Below are 17,044 nucleotides of genomic sequence, written 5' to 3'. Positions count from 1 at the left end.
GAAGGCCCCTCCCAGCGCACCCCGCCTTCAAAGCCGCAGCCAGTGCTTCCAGTCCCCTGATGTTTAGAAGGATGCGCTATAAAACTAGTTACCCCGAGGTACCTCCAGGAACCTTCTTGAGCAAACACCTGCCCTGTGCCCTATTAAGCTTCATCTTTCGCTTCTCCTCGCCCCACCCCCACATTAAAAGTCCCCCAAAGCACTGAGGACCGGCTTTTCTCTATAAAGCCGGGAGAAGGCTGGCGATAAAGATCAGGCGTTTAAATTGACCATTTGGAAGATTACATCTCTTCAGCTAAGGTCTTTCTTTCAAAACTCGCACTGAATTGAGGGCCGCGGCTACTCCGCACCCGGCTCTTCGAGGCCCCTCACTTTTTCATTCGGCCATGAGTGGGCTGGGCTGGGTGACCCGGCGCCATCAAAGGCCTGGGGGGCCGTGGGGCGACACTCGTCTAATGACAAGTAATTGATGGATTCGAGGCCACGCATTACCAGCGGAACGGGGAGATATTAATTATTTAAAAGCGATTAGCCTAGCCGTGTGTCCTGCAGACGTTCTATCTTGTTAAGGGAAGATAACCCGCCGCCAGTCGGAACCGCGGCTAGAAGGGCGGCGGGTGCGCTCCGCAGGGCGCCTCGGTACGTTGGCGAAGGTGCGCGGCCCGTGACGCCACGGAAGGCGGCGGGGCGCGGGGGTGGCGGGACGGAGGGCGCATGGTCCCCACGCAGAGGGGCCCACATAACCGGCCCTGCCAGTCACGGGAACCGATTTCGACTTCTGCCCTCTGGGGCCCGGGATCTGGTGACCGCGGGGCTGACGGGAAGAGCGCTTGTCTCCCCGCCTGGCGAAACACTTAGAAGTCAGCGCGGGCTTCAAACAAGGCCGGTGTCTAGCCCTTTAAAGTAAACACTCCAGGGGAATGCTAATTTCAGGGGATACCTGAAGATCCCAGAAGAAAGACACCTTCTCAGTACCCTATACTCTGGCCTCGAAACCCGAGGGTCCTGCAGTTTCAACTGGCAGCTTTGGAACTTTTAGTTTTCCAAGCTGGTGCCTTCCTACAGGCGGAAGAAAGATGCGATTTGTTCTGTGCGGTCCTCCAAATTCCCGTCCTCCCGCACCGCAGCGCGCCCCTGCCCGGAGCCAGCTTCTGGGAGAACGAGGATAAATTGCCGGGTGGCGTGTTTCTGTCTCCACCCTCCCCAGGCTGGGCCCCTTTGTAACTCGCGAAGCTCCCCCCTAAACCTTCTGCAGCCTTGAGCGTCTGTGCGTAAATGGCACTAGCCGCTTCTTGCAAGAACGAAAGTGTACTCCTTTCTCGGGAAGGCCATATCCCGCTCCTGTTGCTTCGAGGCGTCGACCCCAAAGCTGCCCGGCCTGTGGGATTCTAGGGAAACGCCTAGACCAGATTAGAACCCCTGCGCGCCAGGGGTGGCGGGGAGGGCTTCGCCACTCTCGGGCCCCTGCTGATGCAGCCACCGGCTACCAGCACGCGGTTTTCGGCTGCCTCCACCCCAGGCTCTTGGGCCAAGGGCGTTCCCCCATCCCCTACCCCTGCACTGTCCTTGGGAAACGCGCAGCCATCGGATCGAATCCCCATCCCGGAGTAGCTGCAGGAGCCTGTAGTGGCTTCNTAGCTTCGGCCCCCCCCAACCAAACTCTATGTGGTCAGAGCCCAGATTGAGTCTGTTTGCAACTCTTCGCTCCCGTCGTCCACCCACACCGTGTAGTCTCAGAAATCTCCGCAAAAAAAAAGAAAAAAAAAAAAAAGCCACCTTCCAAACCTCACCGTCTTCACAGACTTAGCTTCTCACTCCCTACCTCCCCACCCCCAACCCCTAGCGTCTGGGCCCTTGGAAAGGAAAAGGACTGGCTGGGGGAGGGGAGGCGCGCGGAAGGGAATGGGGGGCGTACGCTGCCCGGGGGACCCGGGCGCGGCCCCCAATGGGCACGCTCCCTACCTGTGTTGCGGAGGGCTGACCGGCGGCAGAGCGTCCAGCGCTCGGAGGGAGGTGGCCGACTGCTCCTAGCCGAGGCATCTCCGCATTTATTTGAGCTCAAACCGAGCGACTGTTGACTTTAGCACACAAAGCAAAGATTTCACTGCCCGCTAGTTTAAAAATGAATATTTTACCAAGATATCGATCAGCGTTATAAAATTCAGTTAAGTACAATGGGATCCTAGCAAGAAAAAAAAAAAAAAGAATAATAAAGGAGGGGGAGGCAATATAATATCTGTGCAAATTTGCTGAAGTGTGACGTGGCATGTAAAGTTTACCCTCCTGGAATTCGGATCTAGAATGTTTTTTTCGGTTGTTTACTGACTTTGTTTATTCACAGATCACGGTTGCTTAAACCGGCGCGCGGATGGCGCGCGGAAAAGGAAGAAAAAGAGCGAGAGGGAGGAAAAAAGAAACGCCGCGCCCTACTATACTTAGAGTTGGGGAAAGCGGGCGGAGGACGCTCTGTGAGCTAGCGAGCCTGGAGCCGGGCTGGGGGAGGGGTCTGAGGCGGGGGGGGGTGTGTGTGAAAGACACAAGAAGCGCAGAAAAGCCTCCGAAAGCGCCTCGCTCCCCGACATCCTTTTTATGTATTCGGACAGAACTATATCTTATCTGCCGGGATCAGTGGAGGGGGGAGCGCTAAGTAGTTTAAAACGACCCTCGCACAATGGGCGTGCGATACGAAACATAGCAGGTTAGGGCAGCGCTTTCAGCCTCCATTGTCCCCCACTCGGCCCCCGGCCCTGCCTCTCGGCTCCTTCGCCACGGGAGCCTTTTATGTGATAATGAAACACATTTCAGGCCGANCCCTGAAAACAAGGCCCTGGGCTGTAAAACTTTGAGACAAAATGTCCCGACTTCAGAAGTCCATGGAGAGTAACCACCCACCCACCCACACACCGTAAGCTAGCTGTGCATGGATGACATATCCCTAAGTCTGCGGTGACACTGGATCCAGCCTTCACCCAGCCAGCTTGTAGGCCAGCACATCCCCCAGGCAAAGCCAAAGCTGGTTCCCTTTGAGCGCCTAGGCTGAATGTGGCCTGTGGGGTTTCCACTTCCTTTGGCTGCCTATTTAGGATCTTCTGTGGGGAGATACAGCGAGATTTGTAAGAATTTATTCTGGGTCTTTCTTTATACTTTTGGATTTTCTTTTAAGGCTCACAAAACACCTCCTCATCCCCTTGGCCCTGTAATCCTGGCTTGCCAACCTGGGCTAACTGGATGCTGTCCAAAGGCATGGGTGTTTGGGGAGAAGGAGGAGTAAGCACAGTTGCAGACCCTGGGATCTTAACACTGGTCAGGATCATTTGACAACTGGCTCAAGACATCCCCCCCCCCCTTACCTGAGATTCATCCCCCAGAATGCCTTATTTTAAAAAGGAGATTTGGACCATCATCCAGAATGATCCCTTTAAACACCAGTACCAGGAGAAAGTCTGTTTCTCCAGATCAGGTGCTATAAAAGGTGATCAGAAGCCTACTGCTCTCATGCTACAGCTAAGTCTACCAAGGCTATACAGAACACCTAAGTAAAGGAGGATGGTGGGATAAGGTGTGTAGACAGAGGCCTGAGGCTGTAGGACTCAGGCAGAGCTCCAATTCCACAGGAGGGTAAAAGGGGTGCCAGAGACACAGAAATTAAAGGGCTGAGCCCAGAATTTGCAAATCCAATTGGGGTTCACAGATTTGAAGGGAGGCCTAAGACTGGAAATAAAGTAAAAACACATAAAATCTAGGCTTCTCCTCAGAGAAGTCAGCTCCCTGGGGCCCAAGAGACGTCAACATTGCATCTTCACATGGCCCAGGTGGGATATTAAGATATGTAGTTTTCTCCTTACTTTAAAGGTAACCCTGCATCAAACACAAGGAATGGTCCACCTGAGGTCTGTGTGTTTCATTGTGTGTAAAGATAAACTCAAAATTCCAAAAGTAATCATAAACAATATTGAATTCTATTTCCTGATGTGCTTAATGAAGTGTTTAGGGGTAAGTGTACTGGTGTCTGAAATTTACTTTGAAATGCATCTAGGTCTATGGCAATACCACCCGGAATAGTGTCTGATCTCCTCTGAAATGCATTTAGAAAAAATAACCTGAATGGACCAATGGAGCTGTAGATACATGAACAAATATGTGATATAACAAGTACAGCAAGACAATAGGATCTGGGCAATGGGTACGTGTGTGTTTTCTGTAAAATCTGTCCAACTTCAGTATGTCTGAAAGTTTTAATAATAAAATGTTGTTAACAACCACCATGGTCCCTCCCCTTCACCAAAATAAAATGAAGCCTGCAAGCCCGTCAGGATCTCTTTCCCCCCACTTTTAAATCATTTCTGGACCTGTTTATTTTTTAAGTTGGGCAAAGGGAAAAAAAATCTTGAAGATTCAAGGGGTAAAACTGGCAATAACACTTTAATATAGATTTGTGGAACTCTGGCCCTTCCAGCCAGAACACACATTTATAAGCCATAAATAAAACACGCAGAAACCATAAATTAATCAGACCCGAGACCTGGATTTCACCGTGTCAAGAATGGGAATGCATTTTTTTTTTCTTTTTCTTGGTCATTTACAACAGACCCTTACATCATTTTTTTTCTTTTTGAACAATAATACAACTCTGCTTCTCTGTTAAAACTACATGGTTTTACACTGAGTCACTCACAAAAGTTTGTGGGGTTTTTTGTTTTTGTTTTGTTTTTTAATAAAGTAAGACTTCCCTGCAACAGCATCAATAGAGGAAAAAGACAACAAAAAATCAGAACTCGCAAATGCTTAAAGAAGCAGGCGTCTACACAGTAGTGGAAACCAGAGGCTCTTTTCACTTTTCTTCCTCTTTTTTCCCCCTCATTTTTGACTGTTCATCTTTTTGCCTTCCCTCCTTATATAGAATAATAGATATCAGTGTGGCCCATGTGTTTGGGAGGGAAAAGCTGCAGAAGGTGAGGGGAGACTGCTGTCCTGGGGTGGGGAGTAATGATTTCTTCTCCCTCCGGCTCTCTCCAACACCCTTCCTCAAATTCTCCCCACTTGCTCTCTCTCTTGTTTCTCTGTCCCCGGCTAGCCAGCTGCAGCCGCCTTCTTAAGAAGAGTTCATTATGGGCCTGGAGTACACCCCCTGGTAGTAGGAGGTGTCTGCGGCCAGGGGCGAGGCATCCAGGCCCGTTTTGTTCGTGACCGGACCCATAGCCAGGCTACCCGGCATAGGGGAACCGTAGCCAGGGTAGTGCATCACCTGTTCGTAGGCCTTGAGGTCCATTTTGTGGGGCTGGTGGTGATGGTGGCTGTGGTGGTGCTGCTGCTCCGAGGACATGAGGTTGTTGATGGAGAAGGGGTGATTGAAGGCGTAGTGGTGCTCCGGCTTAAGGTGGGCTTCGGGCGGCAGGCCAGGGTGATGGGGAGGGCCCAGCAGGTGGGCCGCCGCCTGCTGCTGCTGCCCAGGCGAGGGTGCCGGCTCTGGGGGGCTCAGGGCCGAAGCCGGTGTCCCCTTCAGCTCCCCCAGGGGCCCTCGCTTGTGCTCCTGGCACGGAGAGGCGCTCGAGTGGGGCGACTCCGTGCCCGCCGGAGTCTCGGAGGCCGGCCCGGCGACCTCCCCGAGCTGCCCCTGCGAGGCCTGGGCTCCGGCGGCCGCCTTCTTGCCGCCTCCCGTGGCTCCTGAGGCTTCCTTCAGGGCCAGCTGCTTCTCGCACTTGAAGCGCTTCTGGCGGCGCAGGTAGCAGCCGTTCTCGAACATGTTGCCCGAGTCGGGGTGCAGGGTCCAGAAGGAGCCCTTGCCGGGCTTGTCGGGCGAGCGGGGCACCTTGAGGAAGCAGTCGTTGAAGGACAGCGAGTGACGGATGGAGTTCTGCCAGCGCTGCTGGTTCTGCCGGTAGAAGGGGAAGAGGTCCATGATCCACTGGTAGATCTCGCTCAGCGTCAGCATCTTGTTGGGGCTCTGCTGGATGGCCATGGTGATGAGCGAGATGTAGGAGTAGGGCGGCTTGGCGTGCGTGTAGCTGCGCCGGTACGTCTTGGGGTCGCGCGCGCGGCTCAGGCCCGCCTGCCCGTACATGGGGCTCATGGAGTTCATGTTGGCATAGGGGGTCAGGCCGCCCATGGCCCCGGCCGCCTGCCCCCCGAGCGGGCTCAGGCTGGGACTTAGGTGCGGCCCCATGCCCGCCACGCCGGCCGCCCCGGCCGAGCCGCCCATGTTAGCCATGGCGCCCGCCCCGGGGGACATGCCGGCCAGGGACGGGCTCATGCCCGCGCCGACGTACGACGACATGTTCATGGAGCCGGCGCTCATGTTGCCCGAGCCACTGCCCATGGCGGCCGCGGACATGCTCATGTACGTGTTCATGCCGTTCATCCCCAAGCCGGCGTTCATGTTGCTCACGGAGGAGTAGCCCTGCGGACAGAGCCGGGGGCGGGAGGCGCACAGTGTTAGCACCGCGGCTTGAGCGTGCCCTGACCTCCCACCCACCGGGCCAAGCCAGGCCCCCGCCTCCAGGGAGGCCTCTGGGGAGTCCTTCCCTAGCCTGGCCCCGGCCCCGCACACCGAGTGCTTTCCACTCGGAGCGCGCCGGGATCGCCCCCGAGAAGGTGGCAAGCAGGCTGCTGCTGTTTGCGTATGGCCAGACCCTCGCCCTTCTGCGCCCCGCTCAGATTCTAAAGCAGGGGTCCTTCGGAGCACCCCTAGGCCAGGCACCCCAAATGCATCTCCTCTCCCCAACTCTCCGGCCAGCTCAACGAATGGGCGCCGCGGCCTCGGACGCCACCCCCGACCCTAGCGAACAACCTGTGGGGCACAGCATAGGACGCCCCAGCGGCCGCGAGCGGAGACTGTCCCGGGGTTCGTCCTTCCTCCCAGGACCCCATCCTTGGCCTCAGAGGAACCGAAACCCAGTGCCTGCGGCCAGATGGAGGCACTGAGAGGGGGGACAGGGAGGAGACTGAGAACTGAACCACACGCGGCTAGGCTTAGCAGCCACAAACTTTCGTTCTCTTTGTCCCTAGTCTTTGAATCTGCCTCTACCTCAGCCCCCAACTCCTACCCACCTTCTCCTCCTCAGCTCCCCACCCCCTCGCCGGCCGACCTCCCNAGGAAGAGGATTTGGAGGCGCCGCAAGTCAATATTTGATCACAAAGTTAATATTATCTCAAGGCTAACAGTGTGTCGTATAAAAAAGAGACCCATTTGAGTCGAAGGAGGGAGGAAAAGGCGGCTGCCCGGAGCGGCTGGGGTGNCCTGGGTGTGGGGAACAGACAGAACTCCGCCACCCCACTTCCCCCTGGAAAAGGCGAGTGCCTACCTCCGGCTCGGCATAGTAGCTGCTCCAGTCGGACGGCTCGTGCCCTTCCATCTTCACCGCTCCCAGCATACTGGAAGCCGAGTGCATGGCAGTTTAAAATTTAACNTGGCGAAAGGGCGAGTGCGAGCGCAGGCTCTCGGCTCCAGACCCCTTTCCCCCCGCGCCCTCGGGGACTGCCCGCAGGGGGAGGGACCTGGGAGGAAGCCACCCGGGAGCCGCCCAAGGCTCTGACCCGCGCCTGGTCCCACAGAGCCCCACTCCTGTTGCGCCTGTCGGAGGGCGCGCCCGACCGCCGCGCCCCGTCGCCCCTCTGCAAAGCCTTAGAAATGCCGCATTTACTCATCTCGGGTTTCTTCTATCTCAGTGCTCATTCCCTGTCAAAACGACAAGACGGTGACAGAGCCAATTTGCAAAGCGCTGTCGTATTTAGAAAAACTGTGTACACACCTTGAACTCGCCCGCCGCTGCTCCTGGGAGGCCCCTCCCTGTTAACAGCTAAGACCTCGAGCGGCTCCGGGAGGCGCTCGGGGTGCGCCGGGTCTGCCCGCCGCGGCTTTGGCCTCCGCGGAGCCCGGCCTCCGGTGACCGGCGGGGGGGCGACGGGCGGGCGAGAGCACTGCCGGATCGCCGAGCTCAGGGCGCACGCGGCCCCGCCAGCTTCAGTCGACGGTTGAGAGACTATTTGTCTCTGACATTCAGGACGCGTGTTTCAAGGTTACTTTGCAGTCACAACCGAGGTGCCCACAGCATTTCGTAACTAAAACAAACAGGGCAGGCGGTGGGGTTTGAGGCGGGAGGAGAGAAGGGAATAAAGGAATCAATAATCGGACACATGGAATTTACTTCAGGAGGTTCTCTGTTTTCTCTGCTTTCTTCAAGGTTTGTTTTTATAAGAATTAGACGCTTCTAAACCATATAATTGCTTTTTATTTTTGCTCCGGCTTCTGGGTTCAGGTTATCATCCGTCCTGGGCCAGCCACCAACACCCCAGTGAGCCCAGACTGCAGGTGTGGAGTATGCAGGTGTCTGATGTGGACTTCTTTTCTTGGTTCTGAAAACAGGCTGGGCCATGAGGATCCAGCTCTGTGTCCCCCACCTCAGAGGTAAAGAACAAATAAGAAAGAGTGGTTATCTGGCCTGTCTGTCCACAGTGATGGGTAATGGTGTCAGAAGACAGGGGGCAAGTGGCAGGCACAGAGCTGAGCACTGAGAACGGAAGGGGCTGGGTGAGCGTCAGGCTAGAAGGCCAGCAAGGAAAGACAGTTCGTGGAGGGAAGCCACTACCCCAGGTATTTCAGGCCTGCATCGCTTTGAAACAGATACAACCAACGGCAGCACCTTTTGCTCTGAACCGTGCAAATGGTTTTACCAATTTATAGTGAGGGGGTTAATGAACCCACCGATCGAGTGCAGGGCGGTGGGGTGGGGCAGGATACCACAGAGCTCTAGTCTGCCTCACTTAGAAAGCCCCCGCGCAGCGCTGAGGGATACCGGGAGGGGAGAGCTGACCCAGTGCACCCACATCAGGGCAGTGTGTCATGAGGTGTACGCACATTTAGTGTAGCTGTGCGGTGGGGAGCCAAAGCGACCAGATCTCCAGCATCTCTCACTGGGTCTCAGAGCATGAGGGAGCAATTTGACCGTTCTGCCCAAAGCTTGGGAAAGAGGGGTGCGCACTGGCGCTCAAAGGATACATTATTTGTTTTTTGTCGTTGTTGTTGTTTTTAAGCTTTCTGCATAGGTCCAGGGCAGAAATGCAGGTACACACACACACACACGCACACACATGCACATCCCAAAACACACTGTCAACCCCATCCCCCACGGGGCGCTTCTCAAGTAGAAAAGTGACGCCCAGACAAACCTGCCAAACGACGACAAATAGAGAACTTTCTGATGTGTATGATTGAACATTCTGGTTTACCTAATCTGTGCGTGTATGTGTTCCACTTCCCTTCTCTTTTTGCTACTGATCGAAAATATGGTTCTAGAAATTATTACACGAGCAAAAGGAGCGAGTGGCAGGGGAGAGGAAGTCCTCTGGAGGAAGCGGAGCTACCTTCCTAAAGCGCGGACCTTGCAAGTTCTTGCCACAGTTGGTGGTCGAGATCCCGGCTTACCCGGGAGCACTGGCACTGGCTTCCGCAGTGACAGGGCGCCCCCTATCGGCCGCGCGGTCCTCGGGCCCGACCCGAGCCCTCTTTTACCCCCGCGCTCCTAACCCGGAAACCCCGGCATCCGAGCGCCCGGGCACCTTTTCCCGGCCTCTCCGACGCGGGGATGGCATTTCTTTGGAATCCCCGAGGTTCTGCACAAACCCAGACCTCCTCCTGCCGCCCCGGAGTCGCCGAGGGCTCGGGTGGGGTAGGAGCTGCGGGCCTGGCACCCTGCTTGCGCGCAGTGCCGCTCGGAGGAAGGCGAGGGCGGGCTGCGGTGCGCTGCAGGCAGCGCGGAGCCGGGCGCCGGCGTCTGCGAGGAAGCAGGAACCTTCACACGGCTTGGGGTTCGCTTTCCATTGCGGGCGCGGCGCGGAGGTCTTTGGACGCACCTCCCCTGCACACTCCTGTTCCTCCCCGGCAGCTTCGTTTTCTAAAGGTTTATTCAGAGCGTCTGCCACGAAAGCCTCAGACTGGAATGCTGTAAATTGCTCCAGGAGCTTCTCTCCAGGAAAAAGTTCGCGGGGAACCCGGGTTGAAAACAGATGTTTCCCCTAAGACCCCCTTAGGTTAAACCCCTAGGACTGAGACCTGCAAATCTTTCCTTTGCCCGTGTCCGCTCTTTCTTTTCGTTCGATGCTGCCCCGTTTCCGTATAAAGCCGCCTGATAATCGACGACTGTGTTTGGGGTTAGCACGCTGTTTTTATTCTGGATGCTGTCCCAGAGGATTTGACTGCGGCTCAAATCTGGGCCTCCGTTGCCCCTGCATTCCTCTAGCAAAACCCCCTTCACCCGGGAGCTCTCTCTGGAATATGAAACTAGCCTGTGGGGAAGGGATGTCAATGGACAGAGTTCAACTTCCCTAAGAAATAACCTGTAAAATAACAGGGGCAGAGGGTGAAGGGTGGCATTCGGCTCATTAAAAATTCAATTCCTGAAGTCCTTCACAGAATAAATGTCCAGGGCAGGCCTTGCTTTAGGGCATTATCAGGCAAATCTGCAGGTGAGATTAAGACAGAGGAGATGGAAAAGTGACTTAGGGAAGTCTTGTGGAAATACACGTTTTACGTTTAAGTAAGCTTTTGGGTTGGCAGGAATCAGGCGCGCACGGCGCGCACACCTCTCTGAATAATATTCAGAGTGGAACTTTCAGGGTCAGTCTCAGGTCTTCATAAAGAAAAGGCATAGAGTTGTGCCAAAGGTCACAATCATCATTTCACTTTCTCCGGATAGGTTGTTACTTCTGAAATTTTACTTAAAAAAAAAAAAAAACTGACAGTCAAAATTAGTCTATTTGGTACTGAACACACCCTCAGATACTCTTTCTGGCTTTCATAATTCTTTGATGGCCCAAACACTAGTTGTTTATGGAGAGGTCAATTGGAAAGGTAATTAGCTCAGAATAAGTTATCTGGGGAGATTTATGTGGAAGACTGAAGAAAAGATTAAGCACCTTCCAGTCTTCTGAAAAAAACACAGGAACCAGCTAATAAAAGTGGACATAAAGCATTATACAACAGTATAGGTTTACTACACAGTCCACTTGGATACAATGTAATCTTGCTCTTGTGGGCAAGATTCACAGGAAAAGATGGGAAATAAGTAATAATAAATGATGATAAAGTAAAATGAAATAAATGTGATGTGAATATGATGTCTCTGAGTGGTAGAACCTTACTTTCAATCTACATCTTTTCAGCAGCACAGTGTGTCATTTTATATCAATATTATATTATTATTAAATTGCTTTTTATTATTTTATGGTGAAATATGTAATAAGAATATTAGATCTGATATCATGGAAACTTTAGCAAACTAACTTACACATATTTATTTAATTCTCACACATGAAAGGAGATAAGTGAAGCCATCATTCAGATGGATCAACGGTTTGAATTCCGAAAAGCAAACTAACATTATTTTTTCTCACCTGTGTCAGAAAATGGACTGTGCTCTTCCTTGTATTAAGGATGGGAGAGAAGTAATATTCATGCCAACCACAGATGGTGGCTTCCTAGCATGGAACAGAAGAAAGGAGACAGTCCTTGGGGTATTACTAGCATGAATTTGGCACTCAACTCTCTCTCTGTGCACATAGAATTTGATTGCTGTTTTGGGAGGTTGGTGTAGTTATGGATTGTTAGTCTTTTATGGGCTTTCTCAGTGGTTGGCTTGCATGGCTGTCAACTCACTTCCATCTGTGTGGGTCTGTGGAGAAGGCCAGTGCTTTGCCTTTTGGGTCCAGGGTTCAACAAATATTTCTGATATATACTTAGCATCCTGTCCACCGTTCTTCAGTTTTTGAGCACAGTTCTGGTATGTGAGACTATGATAGCAGGTAATTAACATAATTGGAAGAGATAAAAATAAAGAAATGACAACTTTTAGTAGCAATAATAACATGTCAATGTGAGTGAGAATAAACTCCTCTTTGAGGGATGCCTAAATTAGATGCATCTGCATTTATATAGCCCTGGGAGCTATTTCATATATTTGAATATTATTCTTGGAGGAAATCTCAGTTATTCCTGCCAAAAAATGCAAGCAGAAAATGTTGTTAGGGACAGGAGTCATGAAGAGCCAGTCACAGACCTGAAGAATCAGACCCTGGGCATTTCTTCTTAGGAATCCTTTGTTACACAGTCAGATAATTCTTTTTTCTTTTAAGTTTTTAATTCCGGTTAGTTAACATAGTGTTGTATTAGTTTCAGGTGTACAATCTAGTGATTCAACAGTTGCATACATCACCTGGCGCTCATCACAAGTGCACTCTTTAATCTCCATCACCTACTTCACCCATTGCCATAACCCCTCCAGTCTGGTAACCATCAGATTGTTCTGCATTTCTTGATTTGTCTCTCTCTCTCTCTCTCTCCTTTTCCCCTTTGCCCATTTGTTTCTTAAATTCCACATGTGAGTGATATCATATGGTATTTTTCTCTGACTGACTTATTTCACTTAGCACTGTACTTTCTAGCTCCATCCATGTCATTGCAAATGGCAAGATTTCATTCTTTTTTATGGCTGAATAATATTCCATTGAATATATACATCACATCTTCTTTATCCACTCACCAATTGTTGAACACTTGGTCTACCTCCATAATTTGGCTGTTTTTTTTTAAGTTTTTAATTTTTTATTTATTTCTGAGAGAGAGAGAGACAGCATGAACAGGGGAGGGTCAGAGAGAGAGGGAGATACAGAATCTGAACAAGGCTCCAGGCTCTGAGCTAGCTGTCAGCACAGAGCCTGACGTGGGGCTAGAGCTCATGAACCATGAGATCATGACCTGAGCCGAAGTCGGACACTTAACCAACTGAGCCACCCAGATGCCCCAATTTGGCTGGTTTTCTTTTTAAGTTTATTTATTTTGAGAGAGAGTGAGAGAGCAAGCATATATGCATGTGTGAGCAGGGTAGGGACAGAGAGAGAGAGAGGATTCCAAGTGGGCTCTGCACTGTCAGTGGAGAGGCTGATGCAGGACTTGAACTCACAAACTGTGAGCTCATGATCCAAGCTGACATCAAGAGTCAGACGTTCAACTGACTGAGCTACCCACACCCACCTCCATAACTTGGAAATTTGTAAATGATGCTGCTATAAACATAGGGTGCATGTATCCCTTTGAATTAATATTCTTGTCTTCTTTGAGTAAATATTCATTACTGTAATCTAGGGCAGTTCTATTTTTAACTTTTCAAGGAACATTATACTATCTTCCAGAGTGGCTACACCAGCCTGTATTCCCACCAACAGTGCATGAGAGTTCCTTTTTCTCCACAATTTTGCCAATATCTTTTGTTTCTTGTATTTCTTATTTTAGCCATTCTGACAGGTGTGAGGTGATATCTCATTGTAGTTTTGATTTACGTTTCCCTGATAATGAGTGATGTTGAGCATCTTTTAATATTCTGTTGGCCATCTGAATGTCTTATTTGGAGAAATAGCTGTTCATGTCTTCTGCCCAGTTTTAACTGGATTATTTGTTTTTTTGGGTGTTGAGTTGTATAAGTTCTTTTTCTATTTTAGATACTAACCCTTTATTGGATATGTCATTTGCAAATATCTTCTCCTATTCTGTAAATCGCCTTTTAGTTTCATTGATTGCTTCTTTCACTGTGCGCCTCTCTGATGGTGTCAACAGAATGGATCTGGCCAGAGTGCAGCCAGACAAGAGCAATGTGCTGTCCAAATTACCTGTTACAAATTCACCATTTGTAATCTTCCTAGGGTATGGTGTATTAGGGCTTTCTGGCTTTGGAAAGAAGGAGCAGTAGCCAGGGAAATGCTCCTGCTGTTGGTGAGTCCTGGCTTGAGAACCTTGCCCTGGGGGTGTGAGAACAGGGGGTGGCACAGAGAGTGAGCAGCCCACAAGTGTTTGCGATATGTGTGTCTGTATTCATTGTAGGTTTTACTTCCAAAAGTAATTCTAGAAGGTGGATGGTGGAGCTTCCTGAAAAATGGGAGCTTTATTTTAGAGAGAAGGGTAGCAAAACACAGCAGCAGTGACCCGTTGAGACTGAGGTAACTGACCAGGCCTGGGACCACCCCTCAAATTTTTATGTGCATAGGAATCCTCTAGGATCTTGTTAAAATGCAGATTCTGGTTCAGCAGGTCTGGGGAGGAGTTCCAGAGTTTGCAACCTAACAAGCTTGCAGGTGAAGCATCTGCAGGTCCAATGACCACAGATGCGCCAGCCTTCTTTTCGAGGCCTGTTTCTCACTCAACGGGCACTCTGACTCGAGATGGATGGTGGGATATGATTCGATACAAGAACTGGTGTTAAGTCCATCTTCCTCTTCTGTCAGTTCTCCCCTCGCTGGCCTGTGGCCACACTGACCTGCCGCGAAGCCTGGATTCACCTTCCCCACCCACAGAATTCAGAAGTTGAGTAGCCCCGCTCCAGGCCGAGACCCACCCCACCACCGGGCAGGAGGGTCCTTCTCCTGGAAAAGACCTAGACCTCTCATCCTGGTGACTGAGAGTGGGAATTTTTTTCCACAGAGTTTGAACTGATGCTGAACCTGTGCTGCCAGGCAGCAAGAAAAACAGCACGGCCTTAAGGAATTAAAACTGAACCCACAGACAACATCAAAATGAACACACGGGTTAAGAAACACACAGTTTACCTGACTTTGCCACTCATGTATATAATAGGAAATGTTTAGGAATTAAAATCTGAGTCTCAAAGGTGAGAGGAATTTAAAAATTCAGGATGTCTCTTTAATGCTTCTTCTATTTGCAATATGCACTCCTAATTAGCGCTTAGACCACCGGTTCCCTTGTGGGACTTTAAATAAGGCATTCATTCTGCAGAGGGCTCCTTGCTTCCAGGTAGGAACTGACCAAAGGAGGGAGCATGTTTTTTCCTATGGGCCAATTCTCCTTATTCCTCTTGCATTTGTAAAAGCACATAGAGAATTAATGTCAACACAATATGAATTGTAGACCAAGTACTTAATCTGCATTTGATCTGAAAGCAGTGTGGCCTGCAGATAGTGAGCCTGGGGAGGGAATAGTATGAAGCTGCCTGGTTATAAAATACAACTGGTTTTGCAACTGTCTCCTTTGCACCCAGCTAGCCGGTTACCCCAAGGCTTGCCTTTGTCAGCCTGAAGCCTGGAATATGTATTGTTTTATATCATATAAAGAATTATAAGAGCAGCATACTGGTCTCCAAAGTAGTCTCTGTAAGTGGATCTATAGCTTTCAAAATCCTGAGAGGTTAGCTCTTTCCTCTAAGAGTGAAACCTGGTGAATTCATTCCTCTAAGTCTTCAAAATAAAGTGCTAAGTAGATGCTAATGATAGGGAACATCTGGTCTTAGTGGGTGTCCTCCATGCCTCATGGCTCCCTAGAAATTGGAAAGGGCAAACTTCTCTACTCTTCCCTGTTTGTTTTATTCTTTTCTGCCTCTTGACATGTTGAATTTAGGAATATGGAATTTTTCCTTCATGTTTTTTTCCTGGAGTTCCCCCAACTGACATTGATTTTGGAAAATAGGGAGGTTGTGGAAGGGCTAACATTTGCATCAGGCTCAGGGTTCACACGCAGGCCTCTCTCCAGTGGGAGCTCACATTGTCACTAGAGTCAAGGGAGTGAGAGATGTTGAGGATCTGTCTCAGGTCCCCCCGCCTTTCCATCCACACCTGGGCCTTCAGCCCCAGATCTTGACCCATTTCCTGTTATTACATTCTCTTGCTTCACAATGGGCCTTCCTATAGTGAGATGCGGCAGTTCTCAAAAGCATGGGAGGAATAGCATGCTGTAGGGAAGAGTGTCCAGTTGTTGGCACCGTGTGCATGTGTGTGTGTGTGTCGTGTACTGAAAGCATGCCCAATATTGAAAGTTTTGGGGAACCTGGGTGGCTCAGTCAGTTGGGTATCTGACTTAAGCTCAGGTCATGATCCCATGGTTTGTGAGTTCAAGCCCTGCATTGGGCTCTGTGCTGACAACTCAGAGCCTGGAGGCTATTTCAAATTCTGTGTCCCCCGACCCCCACCCCCGACCCTCCTACACTTATGCTCGCTCTCTCTCTCAAAATTAAATAAACACAATTTTTTTTTAAAGTCTAGAGGAATGCGGTTAAATGAACATCAACCCAACTTTATTGTGAAATATTGCAGCTGTTATACAGAATAGCCTAAATGTCTATAAAATCATGTAAATTATATATCCATTTACGATGAAGGGTTAAATAGTTGCAGGATATGGGTAGCTTGACTTCATTTTGATGAAAATAAACCCTGACTCTGTCTGAGCATAGAAAAGATTTGAAGGTCACACACAAAACTGTTAACAATGACGCCCTCAGAAGCTGGGCCTTGGGGATGTTGGGAGAATAACTCCACTTGCCTTTTATATATTCCTCATTTTTTACAATCATCTCTTTTGGGTTGTTGTTGTTGTTGTTCTTTTGTCATTAAATACTATTAAATGAACAAGGCTTGATAAGTGCAGTTTTGGGACAGCTGGGTGGCTGAGTCAGTTAAGAGTCTGACTTCGGCTCAGGTCATGATCTCACGCTTCATGAGTTTGAGCCCTGTGTCAGGCTCTGTGCTGACAGCATGGAGTCTGCTTGGGATTCTCTCTCCTTCTCCCTCTATCTCTGTCTGCCTCTCCCCCCATTCACATATGCGCATGCTCTCTCTTTCTCAGAAAATAAATAAAATGAGCTTTAAAAAGTTCTGTCACTGGATAGCATGCAAGTATTTCTGGTTCTTATTAATCAAGACCTGCCCTTCTCTGCATGTTGCTTCAGAGAAAATGAACAAGTCTGTTGGAGGAATGTAGATGATATTTGCAAGAAGAGAATCAAATTGGGAGCACCCACAGGCCAAAAGAAGTTAGGCAGAAAAAAAGAAACCACTGAGATTTAGTAAATCTGACCTAATTAAAAAAAATTAAAAAGTGGATGTCACAGGGCCAACTTCAAGAACCAGTTAGTACTTAAATGGCTGTGGCTCTTAATTGCTTATGGACCTCAGGAAGCGAATGGATCAGAATTCAGGCTGTCTGTGGTTTAGCTTAATTAATATTTATGACTGCAGAAGAAAATTAAATAAGGCAAACGGTGTAATTTCA

The 17,044-nt window shown here is 50.1% G+C and overlaps 1 protein-coding gene and 1 long non-coding RNA gene across 2 annotated transcripts in view; both read right to left on the bottom strand.

The window, feature by feature from the left end:
• LOC144220032 (uncharacterized) overlaps positions 1–2,051 on the bottom strand; it is a 14,669-nt gene extending 12,618 nt beyond the window's left edge. Inside the window, exon 1 of the long non-coding RNA XR_013331596.1 lies at positions 1,963–2,051. This is a non-coding gene — a long non-coding RNA (uncharacterized LOC144220032). The remainder of the gene's footprint in view (positions 1–1,962) is intronic.
• Positions 2,052–4,734: 2,683 nt separating this feature from the next.
• Positions 4,735–7,388, bottom strand: FOXA2 (forkhead box A2). The gene is made up of 2 exons (XM_077750216.1): positions 7,302–7,388; positions 4,735–6,397 (listed from the first exon to the last, which is right to left on the bottom strand). Exons 1-2 carry the CDS (start codon positions 7,386–7,388, stop codon positions 5,093–5,095), a joined length of 1,392 nt encoding a protein of 463 aa, XP_077606342.1. The 3' UTR covers positions 4,735–5,092.
• Between the last annotated feature and the right edge of the window lie 9,656 nt (positions 7,389–17,044).

This window comes from Crocuta crocuta, unplaced genomic scaffold, assembly GCF_008692635.1.
Source record: "Crocuta crocuta isolate KB4526 unplaced genomic scaffold, BGI_CrCroc_1.0 scaffold209, whole genome shotgun sequence".
Classification (NCBI taxonomy): domain Eukaryota; kingdom Metazoa; phylum Chordata; class Mammalia; order Carnivora; family Hyaenidae; genus Crocuta; species Crocuta crocuta.
The sequence above is the reverse complement of the archived record's forward strand: the minus strand, read 5'-3'. Positions and strand labels throughout refer to the sequence as shown.

Coding starts and splice junctions, on each gene's coding strand:
- FOXA2 (XM_077750216.1), bottom strand. CDS start 7,388: ATGCACTCGGCTTCCAGTATGCTGGGAGCGGTGAAGATGGAAGGGCAC. Junction 6,398..7,301: donor GCTACTATGCCGAGCCGGAG/GTAGGCACTCGC, acceptor CTCTGTCCGCAG/GGCTACTCCTCCGTGAGCAA.